This window comes from Hemitrygon akajei, chromosome 7, assembly GCF_048418815.1.
Source record: "Hemitrygon akajei chromosome 7, sHemAka1.3, whole genome shotgun sequence".
NCBI classification, from domain to species: Eukaryota; Metazoa; Chordata; class Chondrichthyes; order Myliobatiformes; family Dasyatidae; genus Hemitrygon; species Hemitrygon akajei.
The window spans coordinates 84,074,156-84,095,843 of record NC_133130.1 but is presented as its reverse complement, the minus strand read 5'-3'; the positions used below and the strand labels follow the sequence as shown (position 1 = coordinate 84,095,843).

The following is a 21,688-nucleotide window of genomic DNA, read 5'->3' as shown; positions in this document are numbered from 1 at the left end:
GTTCAATCACGGCCTCAGATGCTACCTGTGTGGAACGTGCATATTCTCCCTGTGATTGGAGGCTCTAGTTTCCCTCCAAACGTACGCAGGTTGGTAGGCTGTTAATCACGGTAAACTGCCTCTAAAACCTGGCTGAGCGGTAGAACCTGGACACAATTGATGAAATTGTGGGGAAAATTAAATAAATGGAGTCCGTCAGTTAATGCAAATAAGTAGGGCGGCAGTTAGCGTAAGGCTATTTCAGTACCAGTGATTACCGATTGCGATTCAATTCCCCCTGATGCCTGCAAGGAGTTTGTAAGATCTCCCTGTGACCACCTGGGTTTCCTCCAATCTGCCCCCACATTTCACAGATGTATGGTTAGAGTTAGTGAGTTGTGGGCATGCTACGTTGGCGTCGGAAACGTGCAACACTTGTAGGCTGCCCAATACATTCCTGGGATTCAAAGCAAACGACGTATTTACTGTATGCTTCCATGTACATGTGACATATAAAACTAACCTTTGGCAGATGATCAGCTCCGATTCAGTGGGCCAAAGGGCCTGCTTTCATGATCAGAGTTGCAAAAGCCACAAATAGCAATTCCCAGAAACAGCAGTTTGATGAGGACCAGATAAACTGTATTTTTTTTTGGGGGGGGGGGGTGGATATATTACATTAGCAGCAAAAAATTGATGCCACTCTTGCTCTTTTTCAAAATAGGATATTTTATGTGCATTCCACCTAAAAGGCAGACTTTGAAACAATGCAGGACTCTCATTACTGTACTGGAGTGTCAGCCTAGATCGCACAGCCTCTGACTCGGAAACAAGCAAACCTACCGAGCCACTTTTCATCCAATTGGCTAGCTAACGGACACTTCACACAAGACTGCTTCTGTACTTGCCAGGCATCAGTAATTGTGTCTTTTAGTGGGAATCTATAGATAGCAATCAGAAGGAAAAGTCTGAGGTAACAATATTCAGGATATCTGAGGCATGGATATACTGATCCACACCCACGGTTACCAGATCAGTATCAGCAGAGAACCGAGATTTCACCTACAATTCCCTTACTCCAAAGGATGCTTAATGCATTTCACCAGCAGCCTATTGAATCACTTTGAGCAAAATTTCTGATACTGGACTACAAGTTGAGATATGAAAATCTGCCAGTATTTCAATATCAGGAATGAATTTGAATTGAATGGCAGAAAGCTGCAGATGCTGGAATCTGGACTAAAACACCAAAAGTGCTGGAGATGCTTAATGGGTTAGGCAGCATCTGTAAGAAGAGAAACAGAATTAATATTTCAAGTCAATGTGCTTTCATCAGAAAAGCCACTGAACTTTTTTTAAATTATTTGCAAACCCTGCTACTTAATGTTTCCTGCTAGGTATTTTGGTTCATCCCAGGTGGTGTGTTGAGATGGCTGTCAACCTTTCTATAAGATTAGGGCACCAGAATTAGAACGAATCACAACCAACCCTCCTCATCTGGAGCACCCTTTTCCCCTCACAACTGGCATCTCGCCATAGCAACAGGCCTCAGACAGAGTAGCCAGCAACCTGGGGTAAGCTATGGGATCAGACTTACAAGCCAGAGAGTAATTCAGCACAGATACAGATCGTACAGCCCAACAAGTCTATGCCAACCACCATGGACATATCCCTCTAATCCCTGCCCTTCTATGTACTATTCCAAGTACTTCTTGTGTGATACCTGCCTCAAACACTTCCTCCAGCATTTCACTCTATATACTCACCGCCCTTGGCATAAAAAAGTTGCAACTCAGGTTCCTTTTGAACATCTCCCGCCTCATCCTAACCTATGTTCCCTAGTTCTGGACTCCTCTACCCTGGCGAAAAGATTGTTTGCATCCTCCTTATTGAGTTCCCTCATAATCTTACACATAATTTTAAAGTCCGGCTGGCCTTCTGTTACTCAGGCTTAAGCACAAGTCCCCTTTGAAGCGGAGAGAACAGAATTTCTTCCCCTATCCTGATTAATGTTGATCTTTAATTCATCAGCAAAGAACCAGATTATCTGGTCATCATCACATCACTGCTCACAAGAAACTTGCTGGACACAAATTTGGCTGGTGCATTATCTACATTCCAGCAGGGAATACACTTCAAAAGTACTTCACTGCCAGTAAAGCATTTTGGACAACCTGCCATTGAGAGAGGCACTCAGGTTTTCTTTCTCAGTACATTGATATTATGTTAAAGAGACACAGAAAATATTGCTTTTAAACAAATGTGTCAAAGTTTTGTGTAGATAGCAACAAATTAAATCATTAAAGTATACTGTATGTTTCTATAGGTGCAGTAATGCCATGAATTAACTTGCATGATATCTATTTTATTGCTACGCTCATTTTTTTTAAGCACCTAAATCAAAGATTAGTAATGGGGAGGCAATAACATAAAAATAGTCTAGGAATCTCTAGTCACTGAAAGATGCTGGGTGTTCAACTTTATCAGTTAATTTTTCCAGTCAGATAGGCAAAGCTTTGGCTGTTTAGTCCAACCTCCCACACTTTATTTGGTCAGAGATAAGGCAATTAGCTATGTACTCCCCTGAACACTGAGGCATTTGGGGAGGTTGACTCCCTCGAAAGTCAGAGAACCATGTAATAATCTTTCAATTTTACAAGACAGTGTCGAACATTACAGATTTACCTCTAAAAGGTCACCATTTGTTGATTTATTGGCACAAAATCCATTAATTAAGGTTGATGGGAAACTGATATGCTTAAAACTACAGGACACAAGAAGCATTCAGCATTACAGGGTGTAAGACAAAATGGACTGTGTTATCTTGTTAGGAAGCACAGAGAATGACCTTGCTGCCTTGTAATTCATTGTTTTTACATTTGTAACTGAAAGCTGTAATAAATACAGAAAATGGGAAATAAATTAAATGCGCTGCCAACTATAACAGTTAAAGAATTTCTAGCATTGACCAAGCGTATCCTGTTGCTTTATATGTTAGACACATCCTGTCTGTCAAGTCAAATCAATCTTCAAATAGTGTATGATGCAACCAAAAGAAAGGTATACAAATAATTGTGAATTCAAATCAACACAAAATATATTTTTCAAGGCAATGGCACACTTGGAACCTGAACCATTCTGAATACCTCAGTTAAATACTTGCTTTTGAGGAAAAAATACAAACAATTAGATGTAAAATACAGACAACATCTAATATATTTATTTAGAGATACAAAACAGAACAGGCCCTTCCGGCCCAATTAACTCATGCCGCCCAGAAATCCGCGTTTTTAAACTTAGTCTAATCACAGGACAATTTACGACGACCAATTAACTTACTAAATGGTATGTCTTTGCACTCTGGGAGGAAACTGGAAAACCTGGAGTAAACCCATTGTATGGGGAGAGCATACAGCCGCCTTATAGTCGGTGTCAGAAATGGACTCAAGAGCTGTAATATTGTCGTGCTAACCACTACACTACCAATGGCTTAGAAGTATTTTAGAAATATTCTGGAAAAACCCTATCAACTGGTCATAATTTATTATGCTGTGGAAAAACGTGCAAGTCCAATTTTAATATGTTGCTCTGTGGGCTTAGCAGCAGGAGATCTGTGTAGCACAAGCCAACTTTTACTAAACCCACCTGCACTGATCCTTCAATTTATTGTCTCAGTTTTCATCTTGAGAACTGTGAAGAATTCTTCCCCTTTTACAGAACTCCCATGCAGTGCACTGCATGTATCCCCTTTGCCTTGGAAATGTCCTGCCATCTGGTGGAGATATTTGTTTCAGTGCGCTCACCTTTAATAATTAACTAAATTTTAATCTTTGATTAAAAGTTACTCTAATTATTGCTGGAGGTTATGGGGCATCTTTTTATCCTATTTATTAATTTCAGCTTCTGTTGTATATGTTTATACTGCTTGTGCTATTTATGTTGCAAGGTTTAACATATATAGAGCAACACCCACAAAATGAAGGGTCAGGCAGCAAGCATCTATGGAAATAAATAAACAGTTGACATTTCAGGCCAAGACCTTTCATCAGGTCTGCAAAGGAAGGGGGAAGATGCTGGAATAAATAGATGCAGGTAGGGGAAGGAGGCCAAGCTAAAAGGTGATAGGTGAAGCCAAGTGGTTGGAGGAAAGAGTGGTTGAAGTAAGAAGCTGGGAGGTGACAGTTGGAAAAGGCAAAGGGCTGGAGAAGAAGGAATCTGATAAGAAAGGAGAGTAGATTATGGAAGAAAGAGAAGGAGGATGTGCAGCAGGAGATTGTGATAGGCAGGTGAGGAGAAGAGGTAAGAGGCCAGACTGGGGAATAGAAGAAGAGAAAAAATACCAGACAGAGGAGGGAAAAATGCCACAAGGGAAAATTAATGCTCAATCTATCAGGTAAAAGGCTATTCAGGCAGAATACGAGGTGTTGCTTCTCCAACCTGAGAGTGGCCTCATCGTGGCAGAAGAGGAGGCTTTGGAGATGCATACATATTGCAACAGGAATAGGGATAAGCATTAGAATGGTTGGCCACCAGGAAACACTGCTTTTTTGTGGGATGGAGTGGAGGTGCTCGACAAAGCAGTCCCCAGTTTACGTTGGATGTTATCAATGTAGAGGAGGCCACATCAGGTTGTGTTGCTTTGGATTTCCCAGCATCTGCAGAATCTCTTGTGTTAACAGATAGAGAACGCAGGATCACAGACCTAAAAGATTCTGCAGATTTTAGAAATCTTGAACTACACTGCACAAAATGCTGGAGGAACTCAGCAGGTCAGAGAGGAACTACGAAGGGGAAAAAAAAATAGTTGACATTTTTGGCCGAGACCCTTCATCAGAAGCAGTCAGAAGCCAGAATATGATGGTGTGGGGAAGGGGAAGAGTACAAGCTGCCAGGTGCTAGGTGAGTCAAGGGGGGAGGTGGATGTGTGGGGGAAGGGGTGATGAGGTGAGGAGCTGGGAGGTGTTAAGCGGAAGAGGTAAAGAAAGGGCTGAAGAATGTTTGTAATTATTTTATATTATACTTCTCCTTTCCTTACTGATTTAAATAATGCATAAAGTGTAGAACTGTTTCAGCACCTAGAAGTGTTTGTTTAAATTCGTACAGCATGAGTCAGGGGGCACATGCAAATATTGCACAACGTATCACCCCATGCCCCACAGCATTTGCGCACAAATCCCAAAGCTTAGCGTATAATAGAATAAACTTCACCAGAACAAAATAAATATAAAGGATAACTCTTGTTTGTTCCCCCATTCACAAAGTCCCAAAGATTTAAAATTTTCTCATCCAACCTCTGTGCCTTTCTACATTTCTCTTCTCCTTTAAGAGACTACTTAAAGCCTACCTTTAGTTAAACTTTTGCTCCTTAATCTTGCCCAGTTTTGTTCTACAACATAAAAAGTAGTATAAAAGTAAGTTGTTGTTCTGACTTGACATTACCTGAGATTTTATCATGGCATTGAAAAGTAAACTTTAAAGTACTGGAAAGAGAAAAAACACTGAGTAGTCAGGGAACTAGGGCCAGGTGTATCGCTCTTGCATTGAGTCAGCATGGAATTGAAGGGCTTAATAGCCTCACTCTAAGCTGTATGTACCCTTTCCATCACTGGGCCAGAAGAATATTAAGCTGAAAGAAATCAATGGTTGGACGACAGATTGTGGTTACTTCCTTCCTTTGCCCCCGTTCTCCTTGCTATCATTATTGTTGCCAAAGGTGACAATTTGTCTATTACCTGTTGCCTCTTGTCCTGTCATATCACCATCTCTCTGGCTCTAACATTTATCTGCTGCAAATGATCTGCAGAAAATGAAGGAGACAAACAAAGGAAGTGGAGAATTAAGGCAATGTGGTGCCTTAATTCAGGACAGGAAAAGAGTTATGTATACAAGGAATCAGAGAGTCGTGGAGTTATACCACACAGAAATGTGCCCTTCAGCATATCATATCTATGTCAACCTCTTTGATTATCTATGCTAATCCTACTCATCGATATTAGGACCGTATCCTTCTGTGCCTTGTCTATTTACGAGTTTGTGGAAATGCATCCTTAATGTAGTAATTGATTCCACTACCTCCTTTGTCATGCGTGAACAAGAAATTGATTGAATTGAATTGACTTTATTTCTTACATCCTTCACATACATGAGGAGTAAAAATCTTTACATTACGTTTCCATCTAAATGTGCAGTGTGCAATCATAGTAATTTATAATAATTTATAATAAATAGAGCAGTCAATGTAACATAGAGTACACTCAGATTAGTGTGAGTTAATCAGTCTGATGGCCTGGTGGAAGAAGCTGTCCTGGAGCCTATTGGTCCTGGCTTTTATGCAGCGGTACCGTTTCCCGGATGGTAGCAGCTGGAATAGATTGTAGTTGGAGCGACTCCTTAATGGGTCCCCAATGATCCTACGGGCCCTTTTTACACAGCTGTCTTTGTAAATGTCCTGAATCATGAGAAGTTCACATCTACAGATGCGCTGGGCTGTCCGCATCACTCTCTGCAGAGTCCCGCGATTAAGGAAGGTGCAGTTCCCATACCAGGCAGTGATGCTCTCAATTGTACCTCTGTAGATATTTCTTAGGATTTGGGGGCCCATTCCAAACTTCCTCAACCATCTGAGGTGAAAGAGGAGCTGTTGTGCTTTTTTCACCACACAGCTGGTGTGTACAGACCATGTGAGGTCCTCGGTGATGTGGATGCCAAGGAATTTAAAGTTGTTTACCCTCTCAACCCTAGATTCATTGATGTCAATGTGGGTTAGCCCGTCTCCATTCTTCCTGTAATCCACAATCAGCTCCTTTGTTTTTGCAACATTGAGGGAAAGGTTGTTCTCTTGACACCACTGTGTCAGAGAGATTACTTCTTCCCTGTAGGCCACCTCATTATTGTTTGAGATTGGGATTGGGATTGGGACTAACTAGACCTTACCCGTATTCTTCTTGAGGTCCAAAGGCACTTGATCAGTGGGTTCAAGGATGCAAAACTGATGAACCTTCTCCTATCCCTCTTTTTCCCTGTCTTTGGTAGTCACAGTAAATAACGATACAGCAGTTTGGTGTCCGTAGAAGGTGAGGACCGAGATGAGGAGTGCCACTCTTTCACTGGAAGGTGGACATTTAGGACTGTCCCAACAAACACCTGCTGCTGTGTGTGCTAGGTCACTATTCTACAACCCAACCACTTTCCTTTCCCATAGCCAGAACACATTTTGGAGCTTTAGTGACTTAGGTCTTGTTACAATTGGGTTAGAGATGCCGCTCAACCAGCTGAGTTCCGCCATCAAATTGTTTATTGCAACCAACAATCCAGTCACTTATCATAGTAGCTCTTTATGTGCTTTGGTGTCTGTGACCCTTCTGTGATATTTTATTGTGATTTTCTTCTTTATATTAATCATGTGATACTTCCAATGTGTTGTATATTTGATAGGACATGCCAAACCTTAACAATAGAACAAAATCATTGGGAGTGAACTGCTGTAGCAGCAACATTTATTCTAAAGTACTTGATGAAATACTGCCAGTCCTTAGTTTACCACTAAAGGATTTAGCTCTGACTACATTTCTAGAGTTCAGTTGCACTTCCATTCTTGCCTTCAAGCAGCAGGGGGATTTCTGATACATGTTGCTCATGTGTACAATAGTAGATAAAAGGCTTAGCCCAATTGCATATACCCATGCACACTGATATAGCTATTGTAGAACAATACGCATTTTTGTTTCTATGTTATCTTTATTTGTACGTGATAGCAAAGTATGGGAAAACAATCAGAATAAATGTAAGCTAGTTACAGCACAATCAGATCGGTTCCCATCCCTAAGCCAAAATAGACTACTGGCCACTTAACCAGAAATCCTGTAAACAGTACTCAAATTAAGCTAATGTAGACCAAACATCGAATAATTAGTAACTCTGCGGCTGCATTTCTTATAGCAGATTTTTGATAATTAGAGTAAAATATTTTTGAATTTTGATAAGAATGTAGAGTATGTAAACATGAGGTCAATATGTAGAGGACAGAGTAATCACCTGTCAAATTGATGTAGTTTGAAGTACACTTCATTAACTCTTTTGCTAAAGATATCTTATCTTTACCTCATAGATATTTATAAATAGGAGTTAAAGACAGTGATGAGATTTTTGAAACGATCAAATTTCCATGAGGTAGTGCTCAGTAAAATGAAATCAAAAATAAGTTTGAATAAATAATAGTATTTGCATTATTCATCATAGTTTAAATAAGCTACACAATAATAGTTAGATCACAGTTATATAAATTATACAAAGCCTTTTACATGTTATCTGTAGAGCTCCTTTGTAATCAGATAATTACGTCCTCCTCAAACAATCAAAAATAATTATAATTTGGAGGGTTTTTTTCATTCTTATATAAACTGTGGGAAATTATGCATATCTGAGTACGGAAAATAAATAATCTTACTTATTCTTCCCCTTCAAAAATTGCCTTGAAACAACTGAGAATACATTGGTATTGGGGAAAATAAGGTAATCAAGAAATATGTGAGAGTCTAGAGCAAATATTTCTCAGTAATAGTAATCTTTACAGTTTACTATTATGGTCCTGAAATGACAGACGTGCTGAGCGACCATCAAGTATGTTATCTGCTGATATGAAAGAACATTCAATGGCCACTTTATTAGGTATGACCTATACCTAATAAAGTGGTCACTCTGTGTATGTTCATGGTCTTCTACTGCTGTAGCCCATCCACTTCAAGGTTCGATGTGTTGTGCTTTCAGCACTCCACAGTTATTTGAGTTTATGTCGCCTTCCTGTCATCCTGTACCTGTCTGGCCATTCTCCTCTAACCTCTCTTATTAATAAGCCATTTTCACCCATAGAACTACTGTTCACTGGATATTTTTCCTAGGTCAGAGGTTTTGGAGCAACTTCAACAATCATTCCACAGTCAATGTCACTCAGATCACATTTCTTCCCATCCTGAAGTCTGGTCTGAACAACAGCTGAACCTCTTGACCACTCTGCATGCTTTTATGCATTGAGTTGCTGCCACATGATTGGCTAATGAGATATTTGCATTAATGAGCAGGTGTACAGATATACCTAATAAAGTGGCCACTATTATAAATGCTATAAGAATATGAAATAATTAGTTACAAATTATCGCTGAAGGTGCTTCTACTACCTTTGCAGATTTCTATATTGTAACACTGGTCTATGTAATAACATGTTTTTCTCATGTTTCCCCTAGTTCTAGAACCAAACTTCATAGATCCCTGGCCTTTTCTACTGATCATTTGGCCATGAAATCATTTCACATTTCGTCATTTAGAGCAAGCAATGAAATATCCACAAAATATCCACCTCATCATTAAAAGATCTAATACCCGTTTTAATTGACCCAGAAAAAGATCCTATTAATTTACCAATTATCTGAAGCAGACACAGATCAAAGCCAATGGTACAGTTTTTGGAAAACTCTCAAATCTGGTTTCTTATTCCTTGTCAATGAGAGAGGTCAGAGGAGAATGGCCAGACTGGCTCAAAGTGACAGGTAGGCGACCGTAACTCAAATAACAACACATTACAACAGTGGTGTGCGGAAGAGCACTTGTGAATGAACAACACATTGAACCATGAATTGGTTGGGCAATAGCCGCAGAAGACCATGAACATATAGTAATACACTCAGTGGCCACTTTATTACATACCTCTTGTACATAATAAAGTGGCCACTAAGTATACAGTATACTCCCTTAGTCTAAATGTCCCAACTGATAACTGACTTATTATTAGCTAACTTTCCTTTAATTTTTTTTTTGATAAAACCACTCCTAATCTACTAATTACTGTCAAATGAAACTCCAGTTTGCATATGGTGCCTCATAATTTAACTCTTGCAGTACTGGTATCATTTTTTTTGTAATTTGACACTGCATTCCTTTCAATAGGCTATATACTTTTCTTGAGGTGTGATGTCCCAGAACCACATGCACCGTACTAGTTGCAATACAACTATGGCCTTATGAAACTACAGTATAATTTCTAACCTCTTGCATTCTGGTGCATGGATATAAAGGCTACCATATCATTAGCCTCTTTTAAATTAGATCTTGTACCTGCCCATGACATTTTCGTGATCTATGTGCATGTCTAGTCTCTATGGATTTCCATAGCTTCTAGTTTTTCACAATTTAAAACTATCTTGATATATCTTTTTCAGGGCCTAAGGGAATGACCTCACATTTGCCTCTAATGCAATCCATTTGTTTTCAGTTTTCCATAACACATCCAATGGCATATTTATTATTTAATGCTTCTATTAAGACAGCATGTGATGATCACATAATTTTGTGACATTTGCAGACTTTGGTAGTGGTTTTCTATTCCATCATCAAAGTCCTTGATAAATACAGTGATTAATTGGACCTCTAGAAGAGATTCCTATGAGACACCACTAGTCACATCCTGCCAATGAGATTTCCAGCCCACCATCACTACTTCCTCTATCCTGCTGTTCATCCAATTTCCTAACTAGGTCACCAATTTGCTCTCAGCTCCATGATCTTAAGGGAGACTTTATCACATGTCTTCTGTAATTCCTCATAAATGACATCTGTAGACATTCTTCTGTGCACTGTATTAATATGTTCTTCAAACTATGTTTAATGTCATACTTGCAGCAAATTGGCAGTGATTTAGAGAGAAAACTGTTTAACATATCAGTGTCACTTATCTCCCTCTCCCACAGATCTAAAACAGACAGACTTACAGTATCCAATAAGAGAGACTTCCAGTATATTGTGAGGAGAGCGATCAGAAGCAGTATTGTTTGCACCTTGAGCCACTTGACTGCTAGCATGACACCTGTTAATAAATAACTATTGTCCAGAATTTAAGATGATTCAAAAGTACCCACTTTAGCAGAGCCCCATTTTATGCTTATAATATGCTTTCCCCTTTGTGTCTCATTAATTTCTAATTTCAGCATCCTCCTATTTTATAATTTTTCTGAAGAACATTCAAGGTAAGTTACACACAATACAGGTGATTATTTGTATCTTTATTGTTAGACATCAAAGGCGGGCAAAATGCTGCACTGAGTACGTAAAATGTTAAAATTACATTTTATTACATAATGTACGTAACCTCCAGATGTCTTCACAACTATCTCTTCCAAAGAAATTTTAAGACTCCCATTCACACTGGAGCCTTCAGACATCTTCAAATCTTACATTGTATTGTTTTAAGTTTGCAGGGCAAACTTTCACAGATTAACCAAGGCCAACATAGAAAAAACAATCCCTCTGAGTTCAAGGTCTGCAGAAATTCAGAATTAGCACAAGGAGATCAGTAGCAGTGTAAGGGGCAATCATGCTGTGTGTCTTGATATGTACCCTACTGTTTGCTTTTGCTGGATATACAAAAAGCACCAGGAACATAAAGCACAAATGGGAGGACTTTAACTGAATCCATTAGTAGGTGAAGAATGGCAAAACAATAGCTTTTGACATTCTAGTGCAATTTCAATTCTGTTTCATTTATTTTTATTTGTTTTTTTTAACATTAAACTGATTATCATTATATTTTAGTAGAATTCACGAAATAACATACCGGCTCTGAAGAACGTTGAAAATTAACAATGGAGCATGTTTTACCCTTATAAAGCACCCCTCTGCAAAGTATTCAAAAGGCTAGAGAAATAAAAACCAAAAGGAGGCTGCTTAACTTGGCAAAGTCCTTATTAAAGATAATCAATTACAGATTCATGCAATGGCATATTTAGATCCAAACCAGTGCAGTTAACCTCAGCTGCATTCTAGAGGCATTCTAGAGGCCAGCTTTAACATTACTTGCCAACTGCAAAATTGGAGCATTAGATTAGCTGCCCATTTAACACACAAGCCAATTTTCCTTTCCATTAACCACTGCTGCCTAGCGGGAACTGTTGCAAAGGGCTTCCTGGAGCTTAGCTACCTTCATATTTAGCACAGATCCATTCAGGGCATGCTTTCACAGAAATCTGCCTATTAAACTATTAAATCTGCCTATTAAATTCCAGTATGTTGGGTTTAAGATAGCTGATGGAAGTAGAGGTACAGAGCAAGAATGGAAAGCTAAAAACTCAATTTGAGTATGCCTGATGGAATGCAGCAAAACACTTCTGTTCAAGTACTGAGGTACTTAGCATTAGCTTCATCCTATGCATTTAATCAATGATGGAGACAACCAAGGGGGTCAGGAGAAGGAATCTGCACCAGAAGGCGTAAGGTAAGGTGTCAAATTAAAGATCACTGCGGAAGGTAATCATTCAGACTGTAGAAGGTAGCATATTGAATCAGATAGAAGAATGCATAGCTAACAGAGAGAGAGAGAGAGAGAGAGTAGGCAGAAATGGATACGTACATGTTTGTAATAGGTAGAGTGCCAAATAGATCAGGACTGGGGAATTACAAATTATTTGGATGAAGTTATGATTGGAAAGTTTGCGGAGAACAGAAAGACAGGTAGGAAAGTAAGTTGCAGTTAGAATGTAAGTTGTCTACAAGGCGATATCAACAGACTAAGTGAATGGGAAAAGATCTGATAAGAAATATTAAATAATCCATTTTGGTATGAAAAATGAAGTGGAATGTATTATCTGAACAGTGAGAGACTGCAGAGATCTGGGATGCACATGGAAGCGTCCTCCTGCATGATTCGCAAATGGCCAATCAGCAAGTAATTAGGAAAGCTCACTTAGTGTTATTGTTTATTTCTAGGGAGGTTGAAAGCAGGGAGGTTATGTTTCAGTAAACACAGGGCATTGATGAAATCACATCTGGTGTACAGGAGGGATGTAAAAGCATTGAATGTAACTCCAAAAGGTTTGCTTGACTGATGTCTGGAATGGGTGGGTTATCTTACAAGGAATGGTTAAACGTGCTAGGCTTGTATCTGCTAATGTTTAGAAGAGTGAGAATGGACTTTAACATATAAGATTCCAAGGGGTGTTGAGGATGTTTCCTTTTGAGAGAGAATCCAGAACTAGGGGTCACTGCTTATAATAAGGGGTTTGCCAATTTAGAACAGAGCTAAAATGACTTTTGTTCTAACTCAGAGAGTTGTAAATATTTCATCTTTCCTCATCAAAGGGGAATTGAAGTTGAACTATTGAATATTTTTAAGATAAAGGGACTCATGGTAAGCAAGAGGCATAGGAGGAATGTAGAAAGTACCATTAAATCAGCTTTAATTTTGTTGAATGGCAGAGGCAAACCTAGTGGCTGAATGGCTCCCAATTCATTAAAAGTGCTGGATAAAGTGGGAACAGTTGATGAAGAAGAGCATAATGAGTTTGGGAATAATCCCTGGGATTATTCTGTGCATGGGACAATAGATGTCAGAATAGATGCCTTGAAAATAAAGAAGGAATGTACATAAATGCCTATGGCAATTTGTTAATTTGTAAAATAACAGTAATGTTACTGGACAAGTAATCCAAATGCCCAGACCTGGAGTCATGAGTTCAAAATTCAACATAGCAACTGGGCAATTAAATAATTAAATATATCCGGAATTAAAAACCAGAGTAGGTAATGATAGCCAGGAAACCATTGGTCTCTCATGAAAACACATGTGGTTTACATGTCCTTTAGGACAGCTCTATTTTTATATGTTCTGGACCTCTAGCCATGTGGTTGACATTTACTTGCCCTTCTGAAGTAGCCTAGTAAATTATATGAAGTATCCAAAAACATGATCTCCCAAATTTCAACAAGGTAATTCACCAGTGTTTTCTCAAGTTTTTTTTTAATGATAGGTGACAAATGCTGGTACTACCTGGAAGACCAAGCTCCCATGATAGGGCCCAGTACCACACTTGGTCAAACTTCTGCATTATATTCAATAGAATTATAACATGGACCACAACTTTTTTCTGTAACTCACCTGATTGTTCAGGAAATATATACAGAACTTTGTATCAGTCCAATTTATTGTAATACTACATGCCACACCAGAGAGAAATTTTTCAATCTCCCCCGGAGATCAACCTTTTGATGCCTGTCTATATATTACAAGCATCTGCTAAACTCATATTTCTAGCACTCACCTGAGAGATCCAGAGTATGGGTTTTCCAGATGTTTGGTATACATATACACTATGATGAATCTTGGAAAACCATACAATTAGTGTCTGGTCATGATGATGAGAGCATTGTCCAATTGCTGTTGATATGTGGTAAGACAATCCAAGTATCTGCCATTAAGCTTATCGATATAAGTGGCCAGGACCACCACTACATTGGTATAGCTTGCCTCTGGAGAAGCAAATAAATTTTCCAGAGGTTTTGTTCAGGGAAGAGGCCTATAATATATACTGTTTCCAACAAAGTAACAGCGTTAAAAATATGGTTTTTACACTACTATGCTCTCCCATTGAAAACACCTAGTTGCTGATTAAATTTTATCTTTTCAGGCTAGCACAGTCACTTTACAGTGCCTGTGTTCACCTATCGGCTTTGATTCCTACCATTGTCTGTAAAGATTTGTACGTTTTCCATGTGACCATGTGGGCTTCCTCCCACGTACCAGAGACATACAGTTAGGGTTAGTGAGTTGCAGGTGCGCCATGTTTGTGCCAGAAGTGTGGCTTGCAGGCTGCCCTCAGCGCAATCCTTAGACCGCATTGGCTGTTAATGCAAAGATGACTTACTTCACTGTATATTTTGATGTTTTGATGTACATGTGAAAAATAAAGTTAGTCTCAAAAAATCTTCATTCTTCCATGGTTTGATCTCAATAAGCATCCACTTTTGCTGTGTTTTGATAGTTTATTCATCATCTTCAATGAGCTCTCTTATGTGAGATTATCGGTTAACTGTGAACTAGGCTTAGCCCTGGATCCTGGTCACTTGGAATTGGACTGAGAAATGCCAGACTCTTTTCAAGTGGCCGGTAACCATATCATTTTATACATTAGTCTGGGTCAGACTTTACACCCAGCTGTTAGACGTAAAAAGCTAACTGATCAACATTCTAATTTTCAATCCTACCATGCCACATGAAAAACTGATGCAACATTTTAACCAGACCAACTCTGTTATCTGGCTAAATTGCCTTCATAGTCAATAAGTCAAATTCTGCTGTTAAAGACAAAAAATCTGTATGTGGCTAAAATGAACTCAGAGAACTTGCTAGCACCATGTATAGAGTCTTAAGTAGAATATTATTTAATCACAAGCTGGCATCTTTATTATTCTTAAGCTAATGCTGACTGCAAATCTACTATTTTTTTTTTACCATGGATTGCATTAACTTTTACAATCCTTAAGTGGAAAAATTGGAAATACTTGTTAATTAGGACATATTTTTCCTTTCTTTTTTCTTCCACAGCTAATGTGTCAGTAACTCTAAATCTTTATCTTGCATTACATCAGTCTAATCTTCTGACCTTCCATTTATTTCTTTAATGTTTTAATATTGTGTACTTATTCATGTTGTTTTTTTTCCTTTGATAACTGTTATGGAACTGGTGGCTACGGCCAGAGATCTATCCATACATTTTGTCATCATCAACAATGAAAGACAACAACAGCAGAAATGGAAGTAAACAAATAAAACCAAAAAATATGCCCGAAGCACTCAGCAGCACAGATGCCATTGAATGAAGAGGGAAACAGGATTAAAATTTTCAAGTCAAAGACCCTTCAACAGAACTGGGAATATTTTCTCGATTTTTCTCTGAAGAAAGAAAGAAATTTTATCAAATGATTCCAATTAATCTTTTTGGCATTATTGCACTGTTCAGTGATTTTCTTCTAAACATTTGGTAAGCAGGGCCAAGGAGTGGAGGTTTAGAAATCAGGAAGTCAAGAAAATAGGAAGCAAAATGTTTAAGTATGTGCAATAGGATTCTTCGTTCTTTTACAACTCTTGAGAGACTTGCTATTAACAGAACTGTTAATTTGATGATGAAGTTTCCTCTAACTGCCAGTGAAGGCTTTAAGTTGGACTAAGATCTAAAATGTTGCTATGTGTGCCAGTAGTGAAAAATATTCTTACATAGTGAGGAATTTGAGGATTTTTTAAAGAAAGACTAAATGGTCTAATTTGTTTGCCTTTTCAATCAAATGATTCCAATTTTTGCTGTCTTATATTGTACGCTAACATGTTTCATTTCTTATGTAAGCACATAACTTCAAGAACAGAACACTCTGTGAAATTCCTGCTCCGTCCCTAAGGAAATTAAATATAAAATCATGGAATAGAAGTCCAAAATTAATTCCTCTGATTTTTTGTTGTACGCATGTTTTTATAAAGACCGTGACAACCGTGGTATATTCGTTCAGATCAACTGATGGATCCTTGAACACGGCCCAGCCCACTGACTTGAAGCAATCCTGTAGTCACCCCTCTGCTACCCACAACCACCTCTTTGTTGTTCTTATTCCTGGAACCCTGCTTTCTAGCCTCTGCCTGTCTGCAGGTAGAGGACGACAGGCAGCTGATCAGGTTTCCCGAAATGTGGACCGGGGATGGAACGGTAGGCATTCCTAATCATAGTATAACAGAAGCTTGTTTCTTTTGGCTTCAGGTTCCAGCATCAGTAGCCTCTTGTGTCTCCAGATAATTTTTTTTGGTTGATCGAGAAATAAGTCTTTGGGATTAGCAATTTGAGACAGAGATATTAATGCTGCACTGGACTAAAACTGTAGCTAGTGTCAGGACTTATACATGAAGCTACTGTATGGTCTCTTGAAGACAGCACAGTACCTCAGGTGAAGATATTATGCTCAGAACCATTAGAGATCAGTGCTTGGTCTTCTGCATTCTGACGAACAGACTGCAGCCTTTATCTGTGAAGGAAACTTGGATTTGCTGAAGGAAGTCCAGTAATATACTGTCACAGTGAAGTATTGCCCTCTTCTTCCTTCCCTTTCTCACTTGGATTCACCCATTACCTGCCATCTCTTGCTCCTACCCCTCCCCCACCATTTTATTCTGGCTTTAGCCCCCTTCCTTTCCAGTTCTGATGAAGGGTTTTGATCCGAAATGTCGTCTGTTTATTTTCTTCCAAGAATGCTGCCTGACCTGTTGGGTTCCTCCCTGCTTAGTATACAGTACTTTGCTCTAGATTTCCAACATCTGCAGAATCTTTGTCTGTTTGAAGTTGAGTGGGTACATTTTAGTATGGCTTGAAGGTAAAAGTAATGATTGAGAAGGGTGAATGCACCAACTTTATCAGAAGAATTTTAAATGTGAGTCATTGGCGCTTGGCTCCCTCCTACATCAAAATAAGCCAGTGTCAACAAAGGACTTGATGGTCGGGACAGGAAGCAGTTTGTAATGAGCTGATGTCTAGAGTTGACAGACAATGGGTTGCTGACCAGGAAGACATTGAACTGAACAGAGGGGGTAGCTGAGCATTTCCATGTCCAAAATGCAGACGTTGGACCATTATTAGCAAGGCTGAACGGGTTATCAACAGGAATTTGTTTGGCCAGTGTATCGTGTTTTACAGTAGCCAATGATCGGTTTATGGGATGATGGTAGAACCACAATAGCTGGAGTTTCTGGGGGCAATTCGGAAGACACGGGATAGATGAATCCCTTCTTTAATCCTTTTCGCTCCTTATGGAGCATAGGGCCTCAACAAAAGTCCTCCACTTCCTGCGATCTCTAGAAGATGTTTTTGCCGTCTCCCAAGTTTGGCCGGCGGCTATCAGTTCATCCAAAAGCCTATGCCTCCAGGTTTGCTTTGGGCGACCTCTTCTTCTCTTCCCTTGTGGATTCCATTCGAGTGATTGTCGAGTGACATTCGACTGGCTCTTCCTCAAGGTGTGGCCGACCCATCTCCACTTCCTCCTCCTTATCTGGAATACAATGGGCTCTTGGTTTGCTCTCTTCCATAGGTCTAGGTTTGACACTCTGTCGTACCACTTGAGGAAGAGGATCTGCCAGAGGCATTTGTTGAGAAAGGTCTGGATCTTGTTGCAGCTGGTGTTAGTGATTCTCCATGTTTCGGATCCATATAGCAGGATGGCTTTCACATTGGAGCTGAATATACGGAGCTTAGTTTTGACAGAGATGGCCGTAGATCTCCAAACAGGTCGCAGGGTTGTGAAGGCATGTTGGGCTTTTCCGATCCTTGCTCTGATGTCCTCATCTGTACCTCCTGATTTACTGATTTTGCTTCCGAGGTAGGTGAATTTGTCTACATCTTCAAGTATTTGTCCTTCAATCCGTAATGGCTCCTCTTGTTTGTTATTAATGCGTAGCACTTTGGTCTTCTCCTGACTGATCTTAAGGCCTACTCGCTGTGAGGTCTCTCCCAAGGAATCTACTTTCTTCTGCATATCTTGAAGCCGGTGTGAGAGAAGAGCGGGATCATCTGCAAATGCCAGGTCTTCCAATTTCCCTGTTAACGTCCACTGGATGCCTCTCTCTGAGCCAGCATAGGCTGTTCTTGTAACCCAGTCGAGTACCACAAGAAAAAGTAGAGGCGACAGCAGGCATCCCTGTCTGACTCCAGTAGTGACCAAGAACTCTTCGGACAGTCTCCCATCGTGGATGACCCTGCATGAGAAGCCATCATAAAGCTGCTTGATGATATTCACCATCTCTTCCGGTACACCATAGTGTCGTAAGATGCTCCACATTGACTTTCTGTCCAGGCTGTCAAATGCCTTCTCAAAATCAATAAAACACACATATAGTGGAGTTTGCCATTCTGTTGTCTGCTCCACAATGACTCTAAGTGTAGCTATCTGGACAATGCATGATCTCTCTTTCCTGAACCCCGCCTGCTCATCTCTAAGTCTCTGGTCAATGGCATCTTTCATCCGCTCCAAGATGACCCTGGTGAGAACTTTGCTAGGAATGGACAACAAGGTGATCCCCCTCCACTTGCCACACAGCGAAAGATCTCCAGATTTTGGCAGCTTCACAAGGAGGTCCTTCTTCCAATCTGATGGGATCTCTCCTGTTCTCCATATCAAATTCAACAGTATATGCAAATGGTCCACCATAACCTCTCCACCCTCTTTCAATGCTTCTGCAGGAATGTTGTCTTCTCCAGCAGCCTTGCCGTTCTTCAGGTTTTTCAGGGCTTTTCGAATTTCTTGCTTGGTGATTTCACCTATATTGATGTTGAGTGGGTCTCCAGGCTCCAGGTCAGGTGGGTTCTGTGGTGGTGGTCTATTCAATACTTCCTGGAAGTGTTCCTTCCATCTCGCCAGCTGACCTTCAACCGAAGTGAGCAGATGGCCTGTCTTGTCTCTAACAGGTCTGTTGAAATTGCTTTTCTTCCCTCTCAAAAGTTTAGTTGTCATGTAGAGTGCCTTGAGGTCCCCTTTACTGGCCGCTGTTTCTGCTTGCTCTGCCATTTCATTGAAGTATGACCTCTTGTCCTTTCTGAGCTGTTTCTTCACCTCCTTGGCCATCACGCTGTACCTGTTGGCAGTGACTTGTTTCTGTTGCCAGGTTCTGGCCTGATTCAACTCCTGTTTGAGCTTTTCCTCTCCTCCACCTTCTGCCATGTCTTGTCCCTGATCCAAGGTTTACTGTTGACTGGTGGTCTTCCCAGTACTTCTTCGCATGCTCCTACAGTGGCCTGCTTGAAGGTAATCCAGGCGTGTTCTGCTGTCCTCTCATCTTGTTCCTCTATTTGAAGAGCCCCAAAGCGGTTTTGCAAGGCGATGTGGAAATCTTTCTTGTTCTCTTCCGTCTGTAGTTTTCTAACATCAAACTTTATTTGCGTATTCTGTTGCTTCTTCTTGGCCGACAGCTTCATCTTCAGCTTTGCAACAACCAAATGGTGGTCAGATCCAATATCTGCTCCTCTTTTGGCTCTCACATCTTGCAATGAACTTCTCCAGTACTGGCGGACTATGACATGATCAATCTGGTTCTCTGATTGATGGTCAGGCGATACCCAGGTTATCTTGTGGCAGCGTCGGTGGGGAAAGAGGGTACCTCCAATGGTCAGTTTGTTGAAGGCACAGAAGTCGGTAAGGAGTTCTCCATTTTCATTCATATTCCCCAAACTATTCTGGCCCATCTCTCTCTCCCTGCCAGTGTTATCGCTGCCTACTTTGGCATTCAGATCTCCCATGACGATCAACATATCTTGCTTAGGTACCTTTCCAACTACTGCTTGAAGCTGGGTGTAGAAGAGATCTTTTTCTTCTTCCTCTGTGTTGTTAGTTGGGGTATAGCACAGGATAATGGATACCTTCTGGAATCTGGACTTGAACCTGGCTGTGATGATACGGTCGGACACTGGTTCCCATTCTATCAAACTTCTGGCTGCTTCTTTGGACAACATCAGGGCCACACCAGCCTCATGCGGGTCTTCCTCTTTTTCTTTGCCAGAATAGAGCAGAGTTTCTCCCGTCTGCAGTTTGGTCTCACCAAAAGTATTCCACCTTGCTTCACACATGCCCAGGAGTGTGAGGTGGTATCGGTTCATTTCCTTCACTACCTGTGCACACCTACCTGTCTCCCAAAGCGATCTCACATTCCATGTTCCAATTAGGATAGATTTCTTCTGTGAGAGCAGCTTTGGAACCTCCATTATGGTTTTCCTCGGGTGAAGGAGGGTTGTCAGCCCTGCAGCTTCCTGATGGGTTTGGTTGCAGCGCGTCATCAGCCTCCTGAATGGGGCCCTGCTTTTCCCGAGATCTGGGTTAGTGGTTGACAATCTGTTGACGGTTTCTGTAACAATTGCTTGTTTTACATGAACGGGTTGTTAGCCCATTGCACAACCCCCAACCTGGAGGACCAGGGGTTTTCTGTCGGGGTCACCTTCCCCTAGGCGATGGCATTTCCATGCTAACAAGCTCCACCTGCCCAGGTTTGAAATCAGAGTTTACCCTCTCCTAGATAGGCTGCCATCCAAGGCTAACGAGTCCTATCTACCCGGGTTTGGAATTGGAGTTCCTTCTTCTAGGCTATGTTGGTTCGCAGCACCTTCTTCCATATTATCCGGTGCACCCCTCGCACGAGGGATCCCCCATCCACCACCCAGGGGACACGCTTCAACGCCGTATAGCCCCAGCGTGAGGATAGATGAATCCCAAAGGTGAAGAAATATTCCAAAGGACAATGAGGCACCTATGGCTGACAAGAGAATCCAAGACAGCATAAAAGCAAAAGAAAGGACATATAGCAAACATTAGTGGGAAGTTGGGAGGATTGAGAAGCTTTTAGAAACCAACAGAAGGTAACTAAAAAACCATAGGAGAGAAAAGCTGAAGTATGAAGGTAAACTAACCAGTAATATAAAAAAGGATATCAAAAGTTCTTTTTAGATATATAATGTGTAAATGAGATGCAAGAGTGGATATTGGACTGTGAAAAATGACGTTGAAGAGGTAGCAATGGGCAAATGTGTAATCCTTGTGTGTCGAAGGTGTAAGGAATGCTTGGTTTGAAGAATTCACACTTGTTGCATTGTGTTCTGAGCCCATAATCTTATAATCTTTTTAACACTGCCCTGAGATTTCGGAGATGCTCCTTGTCATTCTTACTGGTAACAATAATGTCATCCAGGTAATACTGAGTGCCTGGGCAGCCTTATAACACCCCAGGAAATAAGCCTATTATAATGGTACAGCCCTTTGTGAGTAAATATGGTGAGAAAAAAATTAGATTCTCCTTCCATCTCCATCTGTTGTGTATTAAATGCACAACAGAGTGGATGTTTCCTATAGTAGGGGAATCTAGGACCAGAGGTCA

At 40.4% G+C, this 21,688-nt stretch overlaps 1 protein-coding gene across 1 annotated transcript; it reads right to left on the bottom strand.

Annotated features, from left to right (window-relative positions):
* Positions 1-15,646: 15,646 nt before the first annotated feature.
* On the bottom strand, positions 15,647-20,625 carry LOC140730134 (uncharacterized). Its single transcript, XM_073050267.1, has 3 exons — positions 19,557-20,625; positions 17,647-19,497; positions 15,647-15,691 (listed from the first exon to the last, which is right to left on the bottom strand). Exons 1-3 carry the CDS (start codon positions 20,595-20,597, stop codon positions 15,647-15,649), a joined length of 2,937 nt encoding a protein of 978 aa, XP_072906368.1. The 5' UTR covers positions 20,598-20,625.
* Positions 20,626-21,688: the final 1,063 nt, after the last annotated feature.

What these genes read in the sequence shown, in the direction of transcription:
- LOC140730134 (XM_073050267.1), bottom strand. Translation starts at nt 20,597, where the DNA reads ATGACGCGCTGCAACCAAACCCATCAGGAAGCTGCAGGGCTGACAACC. An exon ending in TTACCTTCAAGCAGGCCACT is followed by an intron (nt 19,498 to 19,556) that starts GTAGGAGCATGC and finishes ACCTTGGATCAG; the next exon opens with GGACAAGACATGGCAGAAGG. An exon ending in CCGGCCAAACTTGGGAGACG is followed by an intron (nt 15,692 to 17,646) that starts GCAAAAACATCT and finishes TTCTTTCTTCAG; the next exon opens with AGAAAAATCGAGAAAATATT.